A 21986-nucleotide genomic window follows, 5' to 3' on the forward strand; every position below is an offset into this window, starting at 1 on the left:
ATGAAACCAACAACATTCCTTACCCTCAGGAGCTCGCATTTTGTGAACAGAGTCAAAGGTGCCCATGAGTAGCACCAGTCCCGTTGGATGTGAGCCACACAGCAAAAGGCATAGTTCAGAGGAGACAGAGATGCAGGTTGCCTATATGTGTGTTTTCACGAGTATGTGTTTCAGGTACATTTTCAAAGAAGACAGACCTTGATGGATGAGTAGAATTTTGTGGAGGCAGGAGGGGCAGTACAGAAAGGGAAGTCTGGCCAAGAGTAGTGTCAACTTTAACACAGAATCATGGACGGGCAAGGGATGTGAGGGGAGAGTTAGAACTGGAAGCCCCTGAACTGAGAGTGAGTACCGTCAAGGGACAGGAGATGAAACTAAAATGGTCAAGTGGAATCTGATAATAAAGGGTCTTAGATGCCGTGATAAAGAATGTTGACTTTATTCTGTGGGCAAAGAAAAGTCATCAAAGGATTTTAAGTCAAAAGTCCCATGATCGGATTTATATTTTAGAGCCATCCCTCTTAAGCATGGTGGTGGAGGATGGATTGGAGGATGCCAGTCTAGAGGACAGGAGACCAATTGCCAGACTTTCTCAATAATCAAGGCAAGGGATGAGGACGCAAGCAAAGGTAGTGGCAAGATCACGTGGTGGCAAGAAGACTGGGTTCAATAAATTTTTCAGAGAGAGAGGTGATTAGGTTTGGGGGTTGGCTGGTAGGAGTGTAAAAAAGAAAAGCATTAAAAAGGCCCTGAGAAAGTAGGATCTCAAAGAGATATTTGTACACCCACGTTCATAGCAGCATTATTCTTAATAACTAAACCATGGAAGCAACTCAAGTGTCCATCAGTGGATGGACGGATAAGCAAAATGTGGATATACATGCAATGGAATATTGTTCAGTCTTAAAAAGGAAGGAGATTCTGCAGTTTGTTTGCAACATGGATGAACTTTGGGGACATTATGTTAAATGAAATTAGCCAGTCAGAAAAAGATACATACTGTATGATCCCACTTATATGAGGTACTTAGAATAATCAAAATCATAAAGACAGAAAGTAGACAGGTGGTTACCAGGGGCTGGGGGCAAGGAATAACAGGGAGTTATTGTTTAATGGGCATAGAGCTTCAGTTTCACAAGACGATAACAGTTATGGGGATGGACAGAGGTAATTTTTGCACAACGATGTGAACGTATTTGATACCGCTGAACTGTACACTTAAAAAATGGTTAAGACGGAAAAAAAATTGTTTATCATGAAACATATTAAAGTGTAAATAAAATATATATGTATAATTTAAGAAAAAAAAAGACCCTGAGATTGAGCTGTTATGTGGACAGTCATATCATTACTTGGGATAGCAAATGAAAAGGATGTGTAGGCTGAGAGGAAATAGAAATTGGTTGCAATATATTGAATATAAATAAATATCCACCTATCTCTACATAGAGGTAGGTGTCTGGTAGGATGTTAGAGATGTAAGTCTGAGCTTCAGGGAGATTAGGGTAGAGACTGTAAACTCATTGAGAGCAAGGACTAAGGTGGTCTTTCTTATCATTGCATTGTATCACCAGTCCCTAACGGCACAGGTGCTCAATAAATATTTGTTCAGTGAGTGAATCATCGATAAATTACTGTTAGCATCGTCAGATTATAAATGTAGTTGAATCCATCATGTAGCCACTGCATGGGGTCTGTATTTTTTTTAATATCTTAAAGATGCTAGCTACTATTGATTATGTGTTTTCTATTTCCCCAGGCACTGTACTAAGCATATTACACGTCTTATCTCTTTTCATCCTGATATAATTCTATGGGAAAGATGTACTTTACAGACAAGGAAAGTGAGGCTTAGAAGATCTGAGTAAACCAGCCAAGGTTACCCAGCTAGTAAGTGCCTGAGTCAGACCTGAACTCAGGTCCAGCTGACTCCGAGTCTAAGTTAACCCTTGTGCTGCACAGCCTTGAGTAAAACTTCTTAGAGACTTTCCTCCTGGATGGGCATGCACAGAGATGCTGCCTAGAAACCAGCCCCGCAGCTAATATGATAATTCTGCTTGCCTCAGCCTCTGAGTAATCCCAGACAAAGGTAATCTAGGGCAAGGTTTCTTGACCTCAGTGCTATTGACATTTTATTTTTTTTTAATATCTTTATTGGGGTATAACTGTTTTTCAATGTTGGTTAGTTTCCTCTGTACAACAAAGTGAATTAGCTATACGTATACATGTATCCCCATATCTCCTCCCTCTTGTGTCTCCCTCCCACCCTCCCTATCCCACCCCTCTAGGTGGTCACAAAGCACCGAGCTGATCTCCCTGTGCTATGCGGCTCCTTTCCACTAGCTAGCTATTTTACATTCGGTAGTGTATATATGTCAGTGCTACTCTCTTACTTTGCTCTTGACATGTTAAACCAGCTAATTCTTTGTTGTGTTGAGGGCTCTCCTGAGCATTGTAGGATGTTTAGCAACATTCCTGTCTCTACCCACTAAATGCCAGGAGCACTTCCCCCCTCCCCAGTCGTGACAGTCAAAAATGTCACTAGATATTGTCAAAGATCCCCTCAGGGACAAAAGAGCCCCTGCTTAAGAATCACTGATCTAAGGCATCCCACCGAACTGACCCTCAAAATGAGCATCTGTCTTACTTCTCACAATATCCTGGAACAATAATTTTGCAGCACGTCCTCCGTGGTTACCCATGAGGAGGCTTAGCTAACCAAAATCCCACCTGTTGAGGGATCACACTTCATGCGATGTTTCTGAAGGAGACCTGGATACCCATTTTGTAGAATAACCTAGTGATCGATGCTCCCCTAGCCTCCCTCAGTTCTTTTAACTTTCTCTTTTGGTAAAGTTTAAAGAGATTCCTGGAGTAACAATGAAGTATTTGTTCCCTGAAGGCACGAGGATCAATTATCCATTCAAAAATATGAACTGAACACCATTCTGGGAATCTCTTCTCTGGAATTTCTTTGTGACTGCCTACTTATTAGGAAGGCTTCACAAGGACCCTATCTTCCTAAACATCGTCAACAATAGTCTCTGAAAGAAATAAAAGTCCAGCTGGGCTAGATCTGCGTTCTTTGTCTGGACAACCTGAACCATATGTCTTTCTCCATTACCCTTACTCTTCCTCAGGATCAAGCATGAAAACATCGTGACCTTGGAGGACATCTATGAGAGCACCACTCACTACTACCTGGTCATGCAGCTGTAAGTAGAAGGTGACCTGCTTCTCCACACATGTCTTGCGGGGCTTTAGAGGACTAGAAGAGGTTGGTCGGTGATGAGGGAAAGATGGTGATTAAAAGACAAATCAAGAATTAGTGCAAGAGACCCTGAAATGCCAAGAGTTCCTTCTGGTCATGGATTTGTCCTGAGTGGACCGAGGGGTAAAACTAGGGCTGATGATTGAGTTGGTATGTACCAGTGTAACCTTACCACTTGTTAAAATATTTCCTACCGGTCAGCAAATAGCTGTGGCCCTAACCTGTCCATCCTTCCCTGCTTCCCTATACCCCCCAAATTTCTGGACCTCCCCACAACCCTACAATTGAAGGGGTAATGCCTGACATAGCAGGAGGCCTCCAGAACCCTTCTCTGGCACCATAGCTTGAGTCCATTTTGACCAGTCAGTCCATGTCCTCTTAACCGGGCATTAAATATCTTAACATCCTCCAGGGTGAAATTGCCGTGAGAGTAGAAGCCACAGGTAGAGAGATATCAATTCAATAGAAAGAATGACTTTCTCAAAAGAGAGGCACCCAGTGTTAATAAGCTGGTATTGTGTGTGTGCCCATGGGTAGGACAGAAATGGTACCTCATCAGAAAGGTGTCCATGTCACTGTCATATCCAAATAAGAGCTATGCCTGAGCGTGACTGCTATAGGGCGGGTCAGTGCTCCTGAAGGCTCAGCCTTAGGCTCAGAGATGCTTCTGTGTATAAAGTACACACTCACACTCACTCACACACACATCACCCGACAATCTCAGCACAGCTGGATGCCATGTTTTTGACTGATAGGTTGATTCCTCAGAAATTTTAATGAGCTGACTCAGGCTGTTCACTCCTGGGCTCACCTGAGGCCCAGTGAATGGTGGTAGCAAGCAGTCAAGGGAGTGAGCTTGGAGGGGCCCAGAGCAGCACTCACAAGTAAGCAGGGACCATGTGGCACCTTCATGAGGCCAAGTCAACAGAATCAGCACACAGTCATCCAGGTAGGAAGGTGGGCAGGTTTAGATGTCACCAAAGTACGTCAAGCCTCCTAGAGCACAAGCTCCAGGACCCAGACCAGTCTGAGTCAGGAATTCATACCTGTGTACAAAGAGTATCTTTCTCATGGTCCCCTAGCTCCCATAGCAGAGCCCAGAGCTTCAGGACAGAAACAAAAGGAGTAGGATGGTGTGCCTTTTGATTAGAGAAATTCTACTTCCTTATTGCTGCATGGTGCTGTCACGTGTGTATATTCACAACCAGTGTCACTTGCAGCAACTACAGGGAATCAGGTTGCATCATAATATATAGAAATAGTAAGAAAGTGACAAAAAATAAAACAGTCTGTCTTAGGAGGGAGTGAGTTCTCTGCCACTGATGTGTTCCAGTACTGTCTAGAAAACTTGGCAAAAATAGTGGACAGAACGTTCAAGACATGGGGGTTGGACCTGACCTTAAAGCTCCTCTGAATCCTCAGATACCATACCATGTGAGCCTAAAAACACTACTACTATTAGAGTCACTATATGACTCTACCTCATAATTTCAACTTTAGGTAGCTCAACTTTCCAAAATGAAGAAAGAAATCCTGGCATAAGCCCAGTTAGCCTCATCTGCACTTCTCTTTTCTACTTAGTCTGATTTCAGCTTCACCTCTCCCTTGCATCATGGCTTCCTGTGTCCTAGGCCAGGAAAGAAGGCAGCTAAGAAACGTGTCCACAGGAAGCAATTATTGGCTTCCTTTTTTTTTTTTTTTTTTTTTTTTGACGTATAGTTGATTTACAATGTTGTGTTAGTTGATTATTGGTTTCTTGCAAAACCCTAACCAGAGGCATTTTGCACTTAAAAAACAACTTTCCAGGGAGAGGTCAATGGTTGACCCAAATAAATGACTCCCTAGTGATATCATTCCAGGTACCCAAAGAATGTGTTCTGAGGTTGGAGTAGTTCTCCCTGCACCCCTCAAATCATAGTCTGTGGGTACTTGCCTGTTCCACCACAGCTGTGTCCCCAGGGCTACAGAACAAATGAATTCATGTCCCTTTGACCTGAAATAAGTACTGGATTCCTGCACTTGCCCCTGTGCCCACAGTGTTTCTGGTGGGGAGCTCTTTGACCGGATTCTGGAACGGGGTGTCTACACAGAGAAGGATGCCAGCCTGGTGATCCAGCAGGTGTTGTCAGCAGTGAAATACCTCCACGAGAATGGCATCGTCCACAGAGACTTAAAGGTGCCAAGGCGGGGCCCTCAATGGGAAACAGGGAATGACCCTTTAGGAAGCTACATGAGTCATGGGAAGTCTAAGCTCTGTAAAATGAGAGGGCTAGACTAGCTCATCCCTCAGATTCTAAAACAAATCTTGAGTGACAGCAATCATTGTCCATTTGCACCTCAGCCTTTTCCTGAACTTTTCACTAGGCCTCACCCTACTAGGTTACCAAAATAATCCATACATTTCTTGAATTTAGCCACAGTCAAATTTAATAAATACTTATTGAAAGTCAACATTGCAACAGACACCTACCAGACTTTAGAGAGATCAGAGAAAATAAACTAAGGGTTGGTTTCCTCAACAAGCAAAAACAGTCTTAGGGTAGTTAGAGATGAGAAGAGGGAAGAGTTAGTACATTAATAGTTATAAAGCTAAGCAAAGTCAGGGCCCAAACCAAAACTCAAGGTGCTGGGTTAGAGGGGTTGAAGGTCCGGTAGGAAGAAGGAAGGAAGAATGGAGGGAGATTAGTCTGGCTTTGAAGTCAGAAGCACAGGATGCAGCTCCCTAAGAAATTTCCTTCCCTCAGGGGAAGGAAAGTGATGCTTGTTTCATGTGATTATATCCTGCATTACATGATATTTCTCTTCTCCCATAGCCTGAAAACCTGCTGTACCTCACCCCTGAGGAGAATTCTAAGATCATGATCACAGACTTTGGCCTCTCCAAGATGGAGCAGAATGGTGTCATGTCCACTGCCTGTGGGACCCCAGGCTACGTGGGTGAGTCTAGGAACAGAAGGGAGGTTGACCAGTTGGCTACACTCCACCACATGGATGTTATTCATGAAGAAGGATTGTTGTAAGGAGACAGGGTTCAATTTCAGGGGTGATCCTGGTAGTACAGTCACTTATGAGGTTTAGGGCCAGCCAATCCATCTGGACCCTCCTGCTCACAAATCCTACATCTTCAAAGGCATCCTACCCCTGAGCCTTCCCACTCCTCCTGTCTATACTTTTGCTCTCACTTTTGCAGACAGACTCCCTGCCTTTATCTAGACCAGGGACAGAGAAAAGATCACAAACCCAGAGATCAGTAAATTGCTGAGAGGTTGGCCACTAGACCTCCTTCTACTTTCTCCCAGTCTGGAGAAGACCTCAGCCCCCCAACTGGTGGTATCCTGGAGGCACAGTGTTGTGTTTGAATCTGAGGAACTCAAATATGGATCCCCAAATATACACCCAAGAAAATACCCTAGGAAACTGGCAGAAGTGGGGCCTCCTGCCTAACAGCCCTATAGGCTTCCAGGGCCCCCCAAAAGGTGAGAGCAGGCAGGGTACCAGGAGAGAGCATTCATGGGATCTAGGAGGGAGAAAGCCAAAACTCAGAGCATCCACTACTGCCCCTTCCCTCTTAACCACTCATCACCTGATTGGGGCTGGGAGTGGGAAGAAGAACCCTGACACAACAGAGGGAAGCTTCTCTCTCCCTAAAAGAGAGGTTGGTCACTTACCAGCACATATTGAGTCCATTGGATACAAATCCCTGGTATCTGGGATAAATGCAGCAGCAGCTCACTACTGCCTTAGAGCTCCCAATCAGGGGAAGACATGGCCCATTCCCTCATGGAGCTCTTGATCTGATGAGATAGACTAAGCCCTGCCCTCAGAAGGTAACAGAGACTGATGGGACAGTTACTACTCAATGGAAGTCCTCAATTAATGGAACTTCTGCTTTCAGGGAGATCCCAGTCTAGTGGGAGAGACAGCCTTTACCTTGCAGATTTCCCTGTCTGCAAGGAGACACAAGGTCCCTGTACTGGGGGGTCCCCCATCTGAGTGGGGAGATATAAGCCCTGCCTCCAGAGAGTACTCAGTCTAATGGGGAAAACATAGCCCTGGAGATCCCCAGTCTGATGGGGGGAGTCATAGGCCCTGTCATAGGAACTTTCAGTCTGACGGAGGAAGATTTAGTCTGCTGGGAAAGACACAATCCCTGCCCTAGGGGAATTTTCAATCTTAAAAAACAACACTATCCCAGGTGCTACCCTAGTCCTCTTCGCTAAGCTGCATCCTGACACTTGTCCCTCACCCCTCAGCCTTCTCTCTTGCTCCTGCTCAGCTTTGACTCTGCCTTTGGTTTGCTGCAGCTCCGGAAGTGTTGGCCCAGAAACCCTACAGCAAGGCTGTGGATTGCTGGTCCATTGGAGTCATCACTTACATATTGTGAGTAGAAGCTGGCACTGGCTCAGTTCCTGAGGAATCTCAGAGCCTGCTCACCCTTTCTTCTCTCCTCCCCATCTCAGCTCCTTGAGTAGCATCCACCTCCAAAGCACGTGCATGTACACACGCACGCACACATGCGCGCACACACACACACTTACGCACACAGCTCCAAAGGCTCTTGTCCTGATCTCCACCAGGTTATAAAAACAGAGCTCAGTGTGAACCCACCGTTCAGCCACATGGCACTCCCTCTTTAAGCATCCCACCCCCATTTACTGTATATAAATGTATTGAGTCCCACTCTGTGGAATGCTCAATAAAAGAGGGAGAAGCCAAGCTAAGCTTAGAAGCCAAGTGGGCAAAATGTTCACATCTCAGATTTGTCTCCTGGCAACGTCAGCCCAAGGCAAAATGATGGCCTGGATGAACCCGAACCCGGTCACTGCTCCTCTCCACACGTTCTCAGGCTCTCCCTTCCAAACCTGCTCACCGCCTCTTCCCCAGCACCCCTTCTCACCTATAGCAAACTCTGCTCTTAGGAAAATAACCTGTGATTAGTCATTTACTCCTTAGTGTGGATGCATTTCTCTATTTCCTCAGCTTATGTTGAATAATGCTTCTCGTCATTCATCTACTCAACAAATATTCACTGACTGTCTGCTCTGTGCCAATCAGTGGTTTAAGTACTGAAGAATGGCGAACAAAGGAGCCTAAAAAATCCCTCATGAAACTTACATTCAAGTGGACATTTCTACCATCCTTCTTAAAAATAGTTTATATATCATCCGAGAGTCAGGGGAAGTATGTGGAGAGGTGGTGAGGGTTTGGGGGATATAATGATCAAAGAGGCCTTTCAGGGTGGCCTGTTCCAAGCTTTGACTCCTGCATAAACACTTGACAGAACCTGCATCATTCCTGAATCAGAGGCAGACCCATGTCCTGGTCACACTGCTGGTGGGGACCTTTATGTTGCCTGCCTGTGTATATAGTGGGAGGCTGGACAGAGGGGAGAGGTTGGCCCAGGGAGGATGGGGTCGTTCAGCAGCATGTACCTTCCTATTCCACTGCAGGCTGTGTGGGTATCCCCCCTTCTATGAAGACACTGAGTCTAAGCTTTTTGAGAAAATCAAGGAGGGCTACTATGAGTTTGAGTCTCCGTTCTGGGATGACATTTCTGAGTCAGGTAAGACCAGCCAGTGTGAAGGACAAAATAACAGGCTCAAGGCAGAGGCTGCCAAGAGACAAGAGCTGAACAAAGGATGCCAGTCCTGGCTCTTGACGGTCCCTGGGGAATCTAACAGAACAGGCTCCAAGGAAAGTGGAGAAATCTTCATCTGGGTCAAAGGCCAAGTAAGTGATTTGCATCTCAGGTTAATGCTTTTGTTTTCCTGGAGGCAGAACCGCAGTATGTCTGGTAACAGTGGAGGAGGTGGTTCAGATGAGGGTCCAGGAGGGCAGAGCCAGGCACAAGGGAGTGTTCCAGGCAGGAGTGGCAAAAGCAAGGCCAAGTTTTGCCTTTCACGTATCAAGATCAGGCGTCTGCAATGTCTGTGTATGGGAAGGTTATCAGTGTTTGTTGTTGGGTCCATTAAGTGGGGATCAGAGCTGGGATAAGCTAGCATTCACACGTGTGCCCATGTGCAGTGCTGGCCCCTGACTGGTGCAAACGTGCACCCGCATGGCATCAGGCACGTTGGTGCCTCGTGCCCAGAGATGTACCTCCAGTGTTGGGTGGGTGACACGGCTGCATAGAGCCTTTCTGGGGGTTTGTGGTGGGTTGTTGTTAGGTGGTTTGGTTTTTTCTCTCTTTCAAGACTCTTAAAATTGCCTCTTTGGAAGATGAGCTAAAGCTTTCAGTGCCACCCACCAGCCTGGAAGTGAATTTCCATCAGTCATGAAATCTGGTCCTTATCTGTTGTATCTTTGATTGCTCCCCCAGCCAAGGATTTTATTTGCCACTTGCTGGAGAAGGACCCAAATGAGCGGTACACCTGTGAGAAGGCCTTGAGGCACCCCTGGTGAGTGAGGAACGGGGGATGGGCTCTAGACCCTCACCTGTTGTTCCGCAAACACCATGCTGACTCGTTCACAGCATGTTTCCCTGGAGTCCGCTTGCCCTAGCTGTTTACTGTGTGACATCCAAAGGGCACATACCAGATCCAGCTAGAGAAGAAAATAGCATTTAAGTAAGTGGATTCTGACCCAATGGTGGCAGCTGGGTCATCTAGTCAAGTTCAGGAGGCAGATACAGCTAGACAGGTAACTTTGCCCTGTCCTTAAGAACATCATTTTACTCTGGGATCAAAGTCTGTTCCGTGCAAGGTGCGCTGAGAACAATCACAAAGCAACCAATTGGTAAAGCAGGTAAATAAAGTCTTGAAACACTTCTTTTTTCATGCTACACCCCTGCTGGAAAATTTACAAGCTCCCCAACTGCCACCACAGCAAGCCTAGGTTTTCCCTAATCTGGCCTGACTCGTTACCTCCAACTGCATTTCTCAGGATTCCCAGCGTACCTTCTGTATTCCAGAAAGGCCTAATAGCTATATTGCTCTCCCTGCCCTCCCCCGCCTTCCAAACCAAGTTTTTCCCAAGTTACACCTTGGATCATACCATTCTCACCACATCGAATGCCCTGCAATCGATGTAGCATTCTTCAGCCTCCAGAGCAGTTTTTGTCCTTCTCTAAAGCCCTGTCTCCTGCAATCTGGACAGACCTCCCGTCTTTCCTTATCCATTACACAGCTCACCATGAATTACTCTAGTTCATGGCATGAAACAAGGCTTCAAACCTACACTGTAAGCCCCTAGCGATCAGGGCCACGTCTGTTACTTCTCTGGGTCCCTAAGTACCTAGAAAGTATTATGTACGTGGCAAATGTCTGAGGGACACTTAAGAGATGGATGAATAACAGGCTGAGGGGACAAGAAAAGGGCAACCTGTATTGGGTGGCTTTACTGAGGAAGGAGAAGGTGGGTTCTGAGCAAAGTTTTGAGCCAAAGGATGGTGACAGCCCAAACGCCCTCTGACATGGGGTGGGGGGATGGGGTCAGTAAACTCTTTTTCTATAAAGTGCCAGATATTTTAGGCTTTGCTGGCCAGTATCGTCTCCATGGCAACCACTTAATCTGCCCGTTGCAGCTCGGAAGCAGCATAGCCCACAGCTGAATGAACGGGCACGTCTGTGTCCCAGCAAGATCTTATTTACAAAAGCAGGCAATGAGTAGATTTGGCCCACAGGCTATAGGTTGCCCACCCAGCTCTAAAGCAAGTTTCTAAAGCATAGGCCCCCTATGGCCCGCCCGGCGGAAAGAGGAGCCCTGCCTCCAGCCGCTTCATAGCTCCGGCTGTCCTTGTCCTGAGGCAGTCCACTCAGTTTACCCTGGACCTGCATGCTCAGCCCCCTGCCCAACCCCTGGCTGAGTCCCTGTAACCACCACTAGCCAGGGGTCCCCTCCACGTCCACAGGATTAACGGAAACACAGCTCTCCACCGGGACATCTACCCATCAGTCAGCCTCCAGATCCAGAAGAACTTTGCCAAGAGCAAGTGGAGGGTGAGTGGTCCTCTCCAGGAGGCGGGCAGGCTGTCTAGGCCCTGGAGGCTGGGCTGGGGCAGCTGGGGGAGGGGCTTTCCTTGGGGTCTCCCGGCAGACCCTGGAGTTCCCTGAACCCTCCCTGAAATGAGAAGTGCACACATCGGTTTCAAGAGGTCCCAGGGCAAAGGGAAAGCTTAAGCCTCACGGCCCTCTGAGGATGGAGACGGCCAGAGACTGGTCTCGTATCTCCTCAGCAAGCCTTCAACGCGGCAGCCGTGGTGCACCACATGAGGAAGCTGCACATGAACCTGCACAGCCCAGGTGTCCGCCCGGAGGTGGAGCACGGGCCACCCGTCACTCAAGCGTCTGAAGCCTCAAGACCCAGCTCCCCTGAGTTCACCATCACCGAGGCACCCGCCCTGGACCAGAGTGTGGCCCTCCCTGCCCTGACCCGGCTGCCCTGCCAACACGGCCCCCAGCCCACCGCCCCTGGGGGCAAGTCCCTCAACTGCCTGATCCACGGCTCCCTCCGCATCAGCAGCAGCCTTGTGCCCATGCAGCAGGGGCCCCTGGCCGTCGGGCCCTGCAGTTGCTGCTCCAGCTGCCTGAGCGTCGGGACCAAAGGGAAGTCCTCCTACTGCTCTGAGCCCACGCTCCTCAAAAAGGCCAACAGAAAACAGTACGTATTTTCAGCCAAAGCCCAAGGCCTAGCCCTGCTCAGCCTGGGTCTGAAAGAACTCAGGCAATGGAGCTGAAAGAAATTGACCAAAGAGCCTCTCCCATTTGGGGGCAGCTCTGTAGGGTGGAAGAGCTCTGGATGGGGAGGGAGGAGGGGGTCAAGGGAAATGCCTCCAGTCCTGTCCGCACCCCTCACCAGCTGTGTGGCCACTGTCTTTTCAATCCATATCTCTGTTTCTAGTTTGCTCATCTGTAAAATGGGTTGATTGGATCATACCTGCTCAGCCTGCCCCACAGAGGTACTGTCAAAGTTTAGTGAGGCAACAGGGATTATAAATGCCTGCAGAAAGCTGGGTAGATGTGAGTGGTGGGCGTTAGATTCCTTGAGTTTCCAGGGCCTCTGTGTTTTGGGGGGGACATTTGGGGCTTGGTTATCTCATTCATCTTTTCTATAAAGGCTCGTACTTTCTGAACCTCATAAAGGGAGGGCTGAGTGGCAGCCACAGGCACAGAGAGTTATCCTGGCTCTCCTTCCTCCTCAAATGCTCCATCATAGCCGGCCGCTCCATTTCCTTTCCAGGAACTTCAAATCAGAGGTCATGGTGCCAGTTAAAGCCAGCGGCAGCTCCCACTGCCGGGTGGGGCAGACTGGAGTCTGTCTCATTATGTGATCCCAGGGGCCTGTGTCTATGTCACTACAATTTTCAGGTGAGGGAACTAGAGGGAGGAGGGCCAGGGCCGTGGGCTCAGGGGGAAATCGCAGTCACAGAGTCTCAGTGATGGGGTCCGAGGGGTACCAGAGGCGACAGCACCCCCCCACCCTGAACCCCCTTCTTCTGCAGGAGAGATAGCTATTCACCTCTTCTCTGCCTTTCCAAACCTGGAGTCTACGCTGCAGTGGGAAGAAGGGAGAGCAAGCCGAGCAAGGCCTGATCAGAAGCAGCAGACAGCTGCCACCTGGGACAGACCCTCACAGAAGGCCCAGGAGTGAGTCCCCAAGCATGGAGGCCTCACCGAAGCTGTGGGTGGGCGGAGCGGCACCCGAGGCTTCCAGGTCCCCCTGGCCTGCCTGCTCCGTACCCCCAACCCTACGTGCCGTGGCTCTGCAGAGTGTCCGTAGATAGCACTCACCCAGGTCTGTGTCGTTTGTCCTGAAAAGCTTAATGGGCTGGCCAAGCTGTGTCACCATCTCCGAGCAAAGCCATATGGAGCATCGACCCAGACTCCCCGCTCAGCACACCCTGGATCTTGCCTCTCCAGCCTCCATCCTCGTAGCCAGAATGGGCTCGTTAATGGAGTGGCCTGCGCATCTGCATGAATGACAGGCAGCTTCGTGGTCTGCTTGTGAGCTCTCCAAGTTCAAATCCTAACTCCAGGATTAGCTCCAAACCTGGCCAGCCTACGCCCAGCACTCTTCTCATCCACCTCTCTCCCTGCCCCCATCCAAAAGCAGGACCACACCCTCCAAGATGAAAAACAAAGAAACCCAAGGCAAGGTACCGTCAGGAATTATTATCGTGGCCGGATGCCCTCTACACACACACTCAATTAAGTGAAAATTGGAAGCTGACTGTTCTTTCAGCGAGTAATTCAAATCCTGGCTCTGCTCCCCTCTCTCTCCCTGAAAATCAGACACATTGTTCTTGTCCCTTCCCAGTTTTCTGGTCTCCCGCTCCCTCCAGCTTCAGGCTCTGTGTTGTGCTGAATAAAATGAACATATTTTTTTCTATGAGGCTTCTTTTGGTTCTTCTCTAAGTCAGAAGCAGCTCAGGGGCTTCTGGGCCTCCTGGAGTGGAAAATACACAGAGAGCTTGAGGTCAGGTAGGACCTAGCGACGGTAGGAGTGGTCGGGGGACACACAGTGGGCCAGGCACCTAGTGACATGAGCTACACGCATCAACTCATTTCCTTCTCAGAACAACTCCTTGGCGGAGGTGCCACCGGAACCCAGACAGTCCAGCCCGAGCAGCCATCCTCCTAATGCCTGTAATAGATGAACTTGGGTTTGAGGCCTAGCTCTGCCCTGCCTGCCACATCTGTGACCTTGGGGGAGTCGCTGAACCTTTTGTGCCTTGGTTTCCTCACTTGGGGACAACAGTGCCACCTACATCATGAGATAGTGCAGATGATGTATCTAGCATAGAGCTCAATAAGTAATTACTCTGATCAATAAAGACCAAGAAGTTCATGTAGATAAAATGCTAGCACAGCGTCCGGGCCACAGTTAGCACACAAACGTTCGTGCCATTTCCATATTTTCAGCACACACATTCACACACACACACACACACACACACATCCATTTACAGCTTCTTTCTGAGATCTCTAGAGACACAGGGTCTGGTCTTAATTCTGCCTCTGGGAGCTGTGTGATTTTGAACAGCTTGCTTCCCGTCTCTGGATTTCTACATTTTCTTCTGTAAACGAGAAACTGTATAGTTGTTCAGAGGTGAAAACGCCTCCTCTGGTCTCTCAAGTATAGAATCCATCAGTTGCTGGAGCAAAGGGGCCCCGTCTCCCTAAGTCTGGGTGATGAGTCGCTAGACTGAGCAGAGTGGGGGCAGCCTATTCTTCACTCACCACCAGCCCTCGGGCTTGAACAGAGGAGTACCCAGGAACCCCAGATGGGAGACAGAAACAAATAAGAAATGTTTACTTCACAGGGAGACAGACTATTTCCCCTCTTTGAAACTCCAGGCTCCTTTCTATAGATTTTTATTGGGCTTTTCACTTGTACATCATTTTTAGTTATGTTTCTGTGTTGGTCCAGGATTCAGCCTCAACGGAGAATGAAGGGCAAGGACACTGCCCAGCCAAGCGCCCTCCACTTGAGAGCTCCTGGTTACAATGATGTGGCCCGCCTCCACCATGTCTGTCCCTCAGCGGTAGTTGTCCCATCAGCCCAGGCTCAGCTGCAGCCCAGAGTAATCCTAACAACTGCACACCAAGGTGGTCCGGGCTGTGCTTTAGGTTGCATAAAATTTTCCTGCAGCTGGACAGTATTCCAAGCCAGCCTGGCCCCCAGAAGCAAAGAGGGCAGATGAGCAGGGCCACAGGCTGGACGCTGGCGCGTCACTTGCAGGTGGCGTAGTAGAGCACGCGCCCATTGATGTGGTTCCGGATCTGCTCCACGTGCTTCTCCAGCCCTGTCAGGTCCGCCGAGCGAAGCGTGATGGCCTGGCTCCCCCGAAGCAGCTCCGACTCCATGTCTGAGGGCAGATGGAACACCAGGGGGAGGAAGACGAGCTGGTGAGACACCTGGAGACTCCCAACCCTTCCTTCTCCTCCCACCCACCTGGACGCAGCATCTGCGGGAGAAATCACCTCCACGTTGAGGGAGTCTGGCCCCTAAGGCAGCTCTCTCCAGCCTCAGGCCTCTCCAGCCCCCATCCCACTCTTAGAGAAACATGGCAGGGGCCAGACCCAGGAAGCCCTTACCCCAAGGATCCTCTGCCCCTACTCTTCTCCTCTGCTCTAGGCAGAGTTGTCCCAGGCTGATGAGGGAGGCCACTGGCACCAAGATAAGAAACCCACTATGTTGGACCCAGACAGCTGCCATCCCACTAATGATTCCTCAGGTGGGCACCAGGGCAAAAGAGCTGGGTGACCAGAATTCCTCCCCATTGTCTCTCCCCCAAAATGCCACTCCAGATAAATGTAGTCCTCCCACTTCAGTCCATTCCACATACCACCACCAGATTATGTGTGGAGGATATGAAGGACTCCAAAGTGATCGAGTCCAGCCTGTTCCCCCCGTCATCCTAGGCAGGAGCCCCCTGTACCACATTCATGAGAGCTGGTACCCAGCCTCAGCCTGAACTTTCCAGGAACAGGGCCAGGGGGCACTGTCTCACAAGGCTCCAACTTTAGGCAGTTCTGCTTGTTAAAAAGTCTTCTCGTTAAGCCAGAATCTGAGCACATCGTGCTGCCACCCAATTGTCCCAGGTCTGTCTCCTGGGGTGTAGGAATCTATTCTTTCTGTTTCCTACATGGCAGTCCTTCACATGTCTGAGGCCCCATCTTCCCCAGATGAAACCGCCCTAGCTCCTTCATCCACTCCCCATCTGATACAATCACCAGGCCTTCCCTACATCCCAACCCTGGCCACCCTCCCTCTCAAGTGTGTGGGTTCGTCAATATCCCTTTTGAAGCTGTAGTAGCCTCCATTGAACTTGATCTCACCTGGGAGATCAGCAGAGTGTAACAGGGTTATTAACAGACTGACATTCAGCCAGTGGGTACCCACATGGACCTATGGGTTAATAAAACACTGAAATTTTTACAGTTGCTGTTCTGTTCCCCGACCCCCATCCCCAAAGGCTCCTTAAGCATGCTCCTCCCCAAAACCCTGCAATTAAAGGTAAATTCCTGCAAGCAGGTAAATGCTTGCTCCAATGCTACAACCTGAGCCTTTCTGGCTGGTAAGTGCAGGACACACCAGTTACTAAATATTCTTAATATCATCCTTGAGCCATTACTCCCTTTGTCTTGGCTGCTTTGAATTTATTAGCTCTTTTGGCAGGAGCAAAGGCACTTCTGACTTATATCAAGCTTACAGTTACTCAAAACTCTTGGGTCTTTTTCAGGTGAGTAACAACTCATACGTGTTTATCACTAACCAGTTATAAAGTGTTTAGCTACATTATCCACTGAGAAGCCAGACCTCACCTGAGCTATACTTGTGAGTTTAGGTCCAAACAAGGCCAGAGTGAGAGGGAATTTTTCTCCTTATTTAATTTTATCCTGTTAGTTTCAGCCCATCCTTTTAGACTTCTGAGACTGCCTTAGAATGCTGGTTCTGTTATCTAGTGCATTAACTACCTGTCATCCACAGATCTGATTAGCAAATTCTTTATCTTCATACAAGACACTGATGGACAGGGCCAGGGCGTGCACTGACCCAGCCCTGGACTCCTCCATCTAGGTCAGCTCCTCTCGCCTCCCCCTTCAGTTGTGGCCGGCCACAACCACTGTCAACTTGCCAGCCCGCCTTTCTCCATAGTGTCCATCTAGCTAGCCAAACAGATTTTTGTCCAAAGCTTTCTCTAAAATTCAAAGAGGCTCTGGTTTTGTCATTCACAGGGCGGTGACCCCATCATCACATCTCAGAGACTGAGCCTGAAAATCTCTGTTCTCCTTTCCGAGGAACCTCAGAACCCTTTCGAAAGCTTCTTTCATTATGGTTTGCCGTATTCAAAACCCTTGGATGGTTTCCTACTGCCTCCAGGGCTGAGTCTACCCACCTCCTCCTGGCATCGGGGCTGGCATCGGGGCCGGCCACGTGGACCAGCCACACTGGCTCCGTGCTACTTCTCTCCCACCTGTTCTCTCCTCATCAACCCTCCTCTCCAGTTGGGTGATCCCGCCTCCATCCTCAGAACATGTCTTGATGTCCCTTCTCCTCCTCACAGCCTCTTCCAGGCTTATACATCCTCCCAGGCCCACCTCAAATCTTATCTTTTTTGAACATTACCTTCCCTGAACATTTCTCTCTGACGTTATTTATCCTCTGAGCCCCTAGAGCTTCTATTATTCGGGCTTTTATCACAGTCCTCTTTGTGCTATTAAATAGTTCCATGAAGCTGGTGGCCAATAGGAAAAAATGGGTTGCGAGCCTCTTGAGGGCAGGCCTAGTCTTTGTGAACATGTCCACATGCCTTAAAGCCACATTATATGCCTTGTACTTACTAGGCGCTCAGGAAATCCCTATTGATCTCACTGCCTTAGCACTGCTAGCTCCAAACATTAGGCCTCAGAAACCCTGGGTTGGGAGCAGCCTTCAGGGATGCCCTGAAATCAAAGCCCCTGGACCACTCCCTCACCTTTCATCTTGTCCATCATCTCCATGGTTTCCCCAAACAGTTCCTCCGCCTCCATCTTGATGCTTAAGATCCGGCTGCCCTGCTCTCCCAGCGTGGGGCTCCGACCCAGCCGGTCCTTCAACTCAGCATACTTTTGCTTTATTCTCTCAAATCCCTGAAAAAGGAAGAACAGTCTCCACATCATCATCATCCCAAGTCCTAAAGACCTTTGGCTAAAGGACCTGATGTAACCCAAATCAGCACACAGAGATGAGGTGCCTCCTAATATCCGCAATGGGTTGATTCTGCCTATAAAAGCCCCTGGGCCACAAACCATACCTTAACTTCTGTATTTCCCCTCCCTTCATCTACAGTGCCAGCACAGGGCCAGGTACACAGTCGTCACTTAATAGTATGCTTGGCAGCTTGGCCATTGTACCGGGACCATCGGTACGCTGGAGACACTGAAACTGGCTCTTCGACCTTCTCTCTGATCTAATTCTGACAGTGATGGGGCTCAGGTTGGGCTAAGTCAAGAGTTTCTGTCTGGGCTGGATAACCATGACAGGGGACAAGCTCTGGATCAGGTGTCAAGAGACCTCCTTTGTAGATGAGCTTTAGGTCTGGACAGAGTCACCACTTCATCTGTGAGAGGAGAGGGATCGGATTGGCTGTTTCCAGCATCCCTGAACCAGCTCCACCAAAGGCATCCAGAGGGAGAATTCAGGTGCCTGGCCAGGTGCGCCTTACTCCTGAAGCCCCCGCTGGATATTTCAGAATAACTGGTACTCGAAGTGCTTTGGAGCCCATGGTCTTATGAAGTGTAGAGAGTCCTGTCCTGCTCCCGCCGGCCATGCTTGCTTGGGCTAACTCTGCCCTCTAGGTACCTCCTGGGCACTCAGTGCCTGCTTGCTGGCCTCCTCTGCCAGCTGCTGGGCCTGGGCGGCCTGTGCCCGCTGCTGCCTGGCCTGGCGGCCGAGCTCCTCCATCCGTGCTCGGAAGCCACCCAGCTGCTCCATCAGGCTGGTCACCAGTCTTTCCGCTGGCCCCAGCACCTGCTGAACCTTTGTGGAAAAAGAGACCCGGAGTTTGGGGTGGGTCTCATAGGCAGTGACCTTCATTCTTCTCTCCTCCAACTCATCAGGCCACAAAAACTCTCTACAAGCAGGACATCACTATCGCCACCATCCCAATCCTCTATGTGCCCCCGGCATCCAGGCCTCCCAGTTCTCCAGCTCAGCTGACCAACCCCACCCACTCCTGCAGCAGCCACGAGAGCAGAAAACCAAAGGCTCAAAGCCAGGCTCAAGGCTCATAGGCTCCCTTCTTCAGGGCCCCAGCTCAGTTTCCACCCGGGTCACTTCCTGGCATCTTCTATGCCTTGCACCTGAGTCTGAATGTTCATTCCCACAAGTGGGGGAAGGAAGCCATAATGCCTACCTCAGCAACCCTGTCTTGGATAAGCTGAAGGGAGCGGCGGGTGCCTTGCATGGTGTCCTGGGCCTCCTGCAGTGCCAGCGTGCCCTGTCGCAGGTTCCCCAGCACATCCTCCACCTGGCCCTCCACTGTGTGGGCTCGGCTCCTGGGGCCGGGGGAATGGAAGAGGGGGGAGGGTGGAATGGGTGCACAGTGAATGAAGAGATGTGGGATCCAACTCACTCCCCAGTCCAGAGAATATCATTTCCAGCCAAGATAAGAAGCCAAGTATTAACTCAGTAGCTTTTCCACCCCAGGACCCCACCAAGCAGGTTGTCTGAGGCAGCCTCTGGGGACGGTTTCCAATAAGGAAGACGGGGCTGTGCCGAATAAAGTTTCGGCTGGATGCTGTATATCGCTTCACCATCCCCCACCACAGGAAGCGCCTCCTCCCGTCTCCCAGCCCTCGGCACCCCTCTGACTTGCAGACGTTCCTCTCTCGCTTCCAGCAACAGAGTTGAGGGGCAAAGCCCCAGCCCGATCCTGGGAGAAGTTCAGGGCCCAGGGCCACACCTGGCCTGCTCAGCCTCCGCCTGGAGCCTGCGAGCCCGAGCGATGTCCTGCTTGGTCTGAGAAAGCACCAGGTCCACGTTGGGGAGCCTGGCTGCGATGGCCTGGATCTCATTCATCTTCCGCAGGACTGTGGCGGAGTCTGTGGGCAGCCACAGGGCCAGCACGGCCTCACTGACCTCCTGGATGGTGGCTATGTCAGTGTCAGGGTCTGGAAGACAAACCATCCATTGGAATGGGGGAGCTCAGCCACCTCCCCAAAGATCAGAGGCCTCTCCAGGCTGACAACACCCGTGGGCAGCACCTCCATGCCATCTCTGCCTGGGCTGCCCAAGGAGCTGCGGCTCCCTCCCAGGCACACTCAGGCGCCCTGCTCTGAGGATTTCCGGGCTCGCTGCCGCGGGAGGATGGCTGTCGGCACAGCTGTGGCAACTGAGTGGCACCACAGGAAGCTGCAGGCTGGGGAGAAGGAGGTGGTACCAGGCAGCTGGTACTGAACAATGCCTGGAGCACAGATATAATCAGCCCTGAAGTGGGGAGACCAGCCAGGCACTGGAACTGCTTCCTTGGCAATAAGAACCCTTCCACGTGCCCCTCCTCTGTGGCAGAGTGCTCGCTTTTGCAAAGGCAGATCAAGATTACCTGGGCTTTGCTCACATGTCACCTTCTGAGAGGGGCCAGCCCAGGCCATCCAATCTAGGATCGCAACCTCTACCCTCTGCCAACACTCCTTACCCTCCTTCTCAGCTTTATCTTCCTCCCTAACATTTATCGCCACCCACGTGCTGGACGCTTAACTCATTTATTGGGTTTTCTGTCATTTCACCACTAGAATGTAAACGACGTGAGGACGGGGACTGGCTTTCACCCACAGCTATAGCCCAGCCCCTAGCACAGTGCATGGCGCTTGGAGGCACTCTGTTTATACATTGAACGAATGATTGAAGGGGCTCCAGTCTCAGGCCTCCTCTTTACTATTCAAGCAAACCGGGACAAGTCAACTGGCTTCGTTGAGCTCAGTTTCCTGATCTGTGAAATGGGAATCACGATGCCCAACCTCAAGGGATGATATGAAAAAATCAATTTAGCAGGAATTTCACAATCCAACTCTGGGTCAGAGAGTAAGGTCAGAAGTACAGAGATGGCATCTCCTCCCCATGGTCATTTTTACAGATTCCACTGGTACTGACACGGTAGGGAAGGGGGCACCCGCCCACGCAGATAGTTTGCCCTAGGACTTAACTCCTCTGGGGCCCACCCAGCCTTACTCTGCAATCAAAGGTTTCCTCACCAGCTGGCTACAGAGGTCCTAGACCCAGTCCCCTCCTCATGCCAGGTGGAAGGACATTCCTGGAAGGTGGAAACCATGCCTCTTTATTGCTATGTCCTTTTGGGGCCAGGGCAGCACACCGCAGGAGCTCAAGGCATAATTGTGGCTGAGTTTAATGAAGTGGGCTTTTCCCCAATTACGAGCTTTCACAGGGACCTCCCCATAGAGACCGCCAACATCTCACCTAACCCAGAGTCCTACTCTCAACGCGGCTTATATGTGCCTTCCCTAGAAAGCCTCTTACGGCAAGCACACCCTCACCTAGCGCCTGCCCTTCCTTTGTTCTGCCTCACTTCAGCTGCACCCGTTGGCTTGGTCTGAGTTACAGTTTCATGGGTTTCTGAGTCTCAGGGTGGGCTCAGCAAACACTCACTGCTCTGAGCTGCAGGATGTGGGGAGCTGAGACTGCAGGTCAGATTGGCCTTGCACCTTGCCCTCATGGAGCTTGAAATCTAGTGGGGCAAGGAAGCACAACCCTGAGTGACGGGGGTAAGCTCAGGGTGCTAGGACGGCTGTTACAGGGGCTCCTGACCCAGTCTGACAGGTCCAGGAAAGCTTCCTGGAGAATGAGATACCCAGGGGATCCTTAGAGGGTGTGTAGGAATTAGCCAGGTCGGGAGGGGTGGGGCAGGGCAGGGGAGACAATGCAGGGAGAGGACAAACATTAGAGAAGGCAAAGAAGCAAGGTGGGTGGTGGGGCGCTGGGAGGTGGTCCATCTCATAACGCAATAATCTAGAGTGTGGACTCCGGAGTGAGGTGAACCCTACCCGTACTCCCTCCAAGCTGGATGCTTCTAGGCAGGTTTCTTAACCTCCCTGTATCTGGAGTCCTCACATGCAAAGTGGTAGGCAGTCGGGATTAAATAATGTGAAGAACTTAGAACAGTGCACTTAGTGAGAACTCAGGAAACCTGACCTATTATCTTTGTCACTTCCTCTGATGACCTAAGAAAGATGGTGTCCCCTCCCTCCTCCACTGGCCTTCCAGTCTCCCGCCCTCG

General features: G+C 50.1%; 2 protein-coding genes across 3 annotated transcripts in view; one reads left to right on the forward strand and one right to left on the reverse strand.

Annotated features, from left to right (window-relative positions):
• CAMK1G (calcium/calmodulin dependent protein kinase IG) overlaps positions 1-13597 on the forward strand; it is a 29246-nt gene extending 15649 nt beyond the window's left edge. For both annotated transcript variants that reach the window (XM_004275309.3, XM_049709538.1), the window contains exons 4-13: positions 3141-3215; positions 5309-5447; positions 6085-6208; positions 7576-7651; positions 8722-8834; positions 9591-9669; positions 11121-11208; positions 11445-11869; positions 12449-12576; positions 12711-13597. In XM_004275309.3, the coding sequence (XP_004275357.1) occupies positions 3141-3215; positions 5309-5447; positions 6085-6208; positions 7576-7651; positions 8722-8834; positions 9591-9669; positions 11121-11208; positions 11445-11869; positions 12449-12539 (1210 nt within the window). In that variant the 3' untranslated portion in view covers positions 12540-12576; positions 12711-13597. The remainder of the gene's footprint in view (positions 1-3140; positions 3216-5308; positions 5448-6084; positions 6209-7575; positions 7652-8721; positions 8835-9590; positions 9670-11120; positions 11209-11444; positions 11870-12448; positions 12577-12710) is intronic.
• Positions 13598-14567: 970 nt separating this feature from the next.
• The window catches only part of LAMB3 (laminin subunit beta 3), a 40570-nt gene continuing 33151 nt past the window's right edge, over positions 14568-21986 (reverse strand). Inside the window, exons 19-23 of the mRNA XM_004275307.3 lie at positions 19659-19866; positions 19110-19251; positions 18557-18733; positions 17691-17844; positions 14568-15077 (exon numbers count right to left, since the gene is read on the reverse strand). Of these exons, the coding sequence (XP_004275355.1) occupies positions 14941-15077; positions 17691-17844; positions 18557-18733; positions 19110-19251; positions 19659-19866 (818 nt within the window). The 3' untranslated portion in view covers positions 14568-14940. The remainder of the gene's footprint in view (positions 15078-17690; positions 17845-18556; positions 18734-19109; positions 19252-19658; positions 19867-21986) is intronic.

Source organism: Orcinus orca, chromosome 1, assembly GCF_937001465.1.
Source record: "Orcinus orca chromosome 1, mOrcOrc1.1, whole genome shotgun sequence".
Taxonomy (NCBI): Eukaryota; Metazoa; Chordata; class Mammalia; order Artiodactyla; family Delphinidae; genus Orcinus; species Orcinus orca.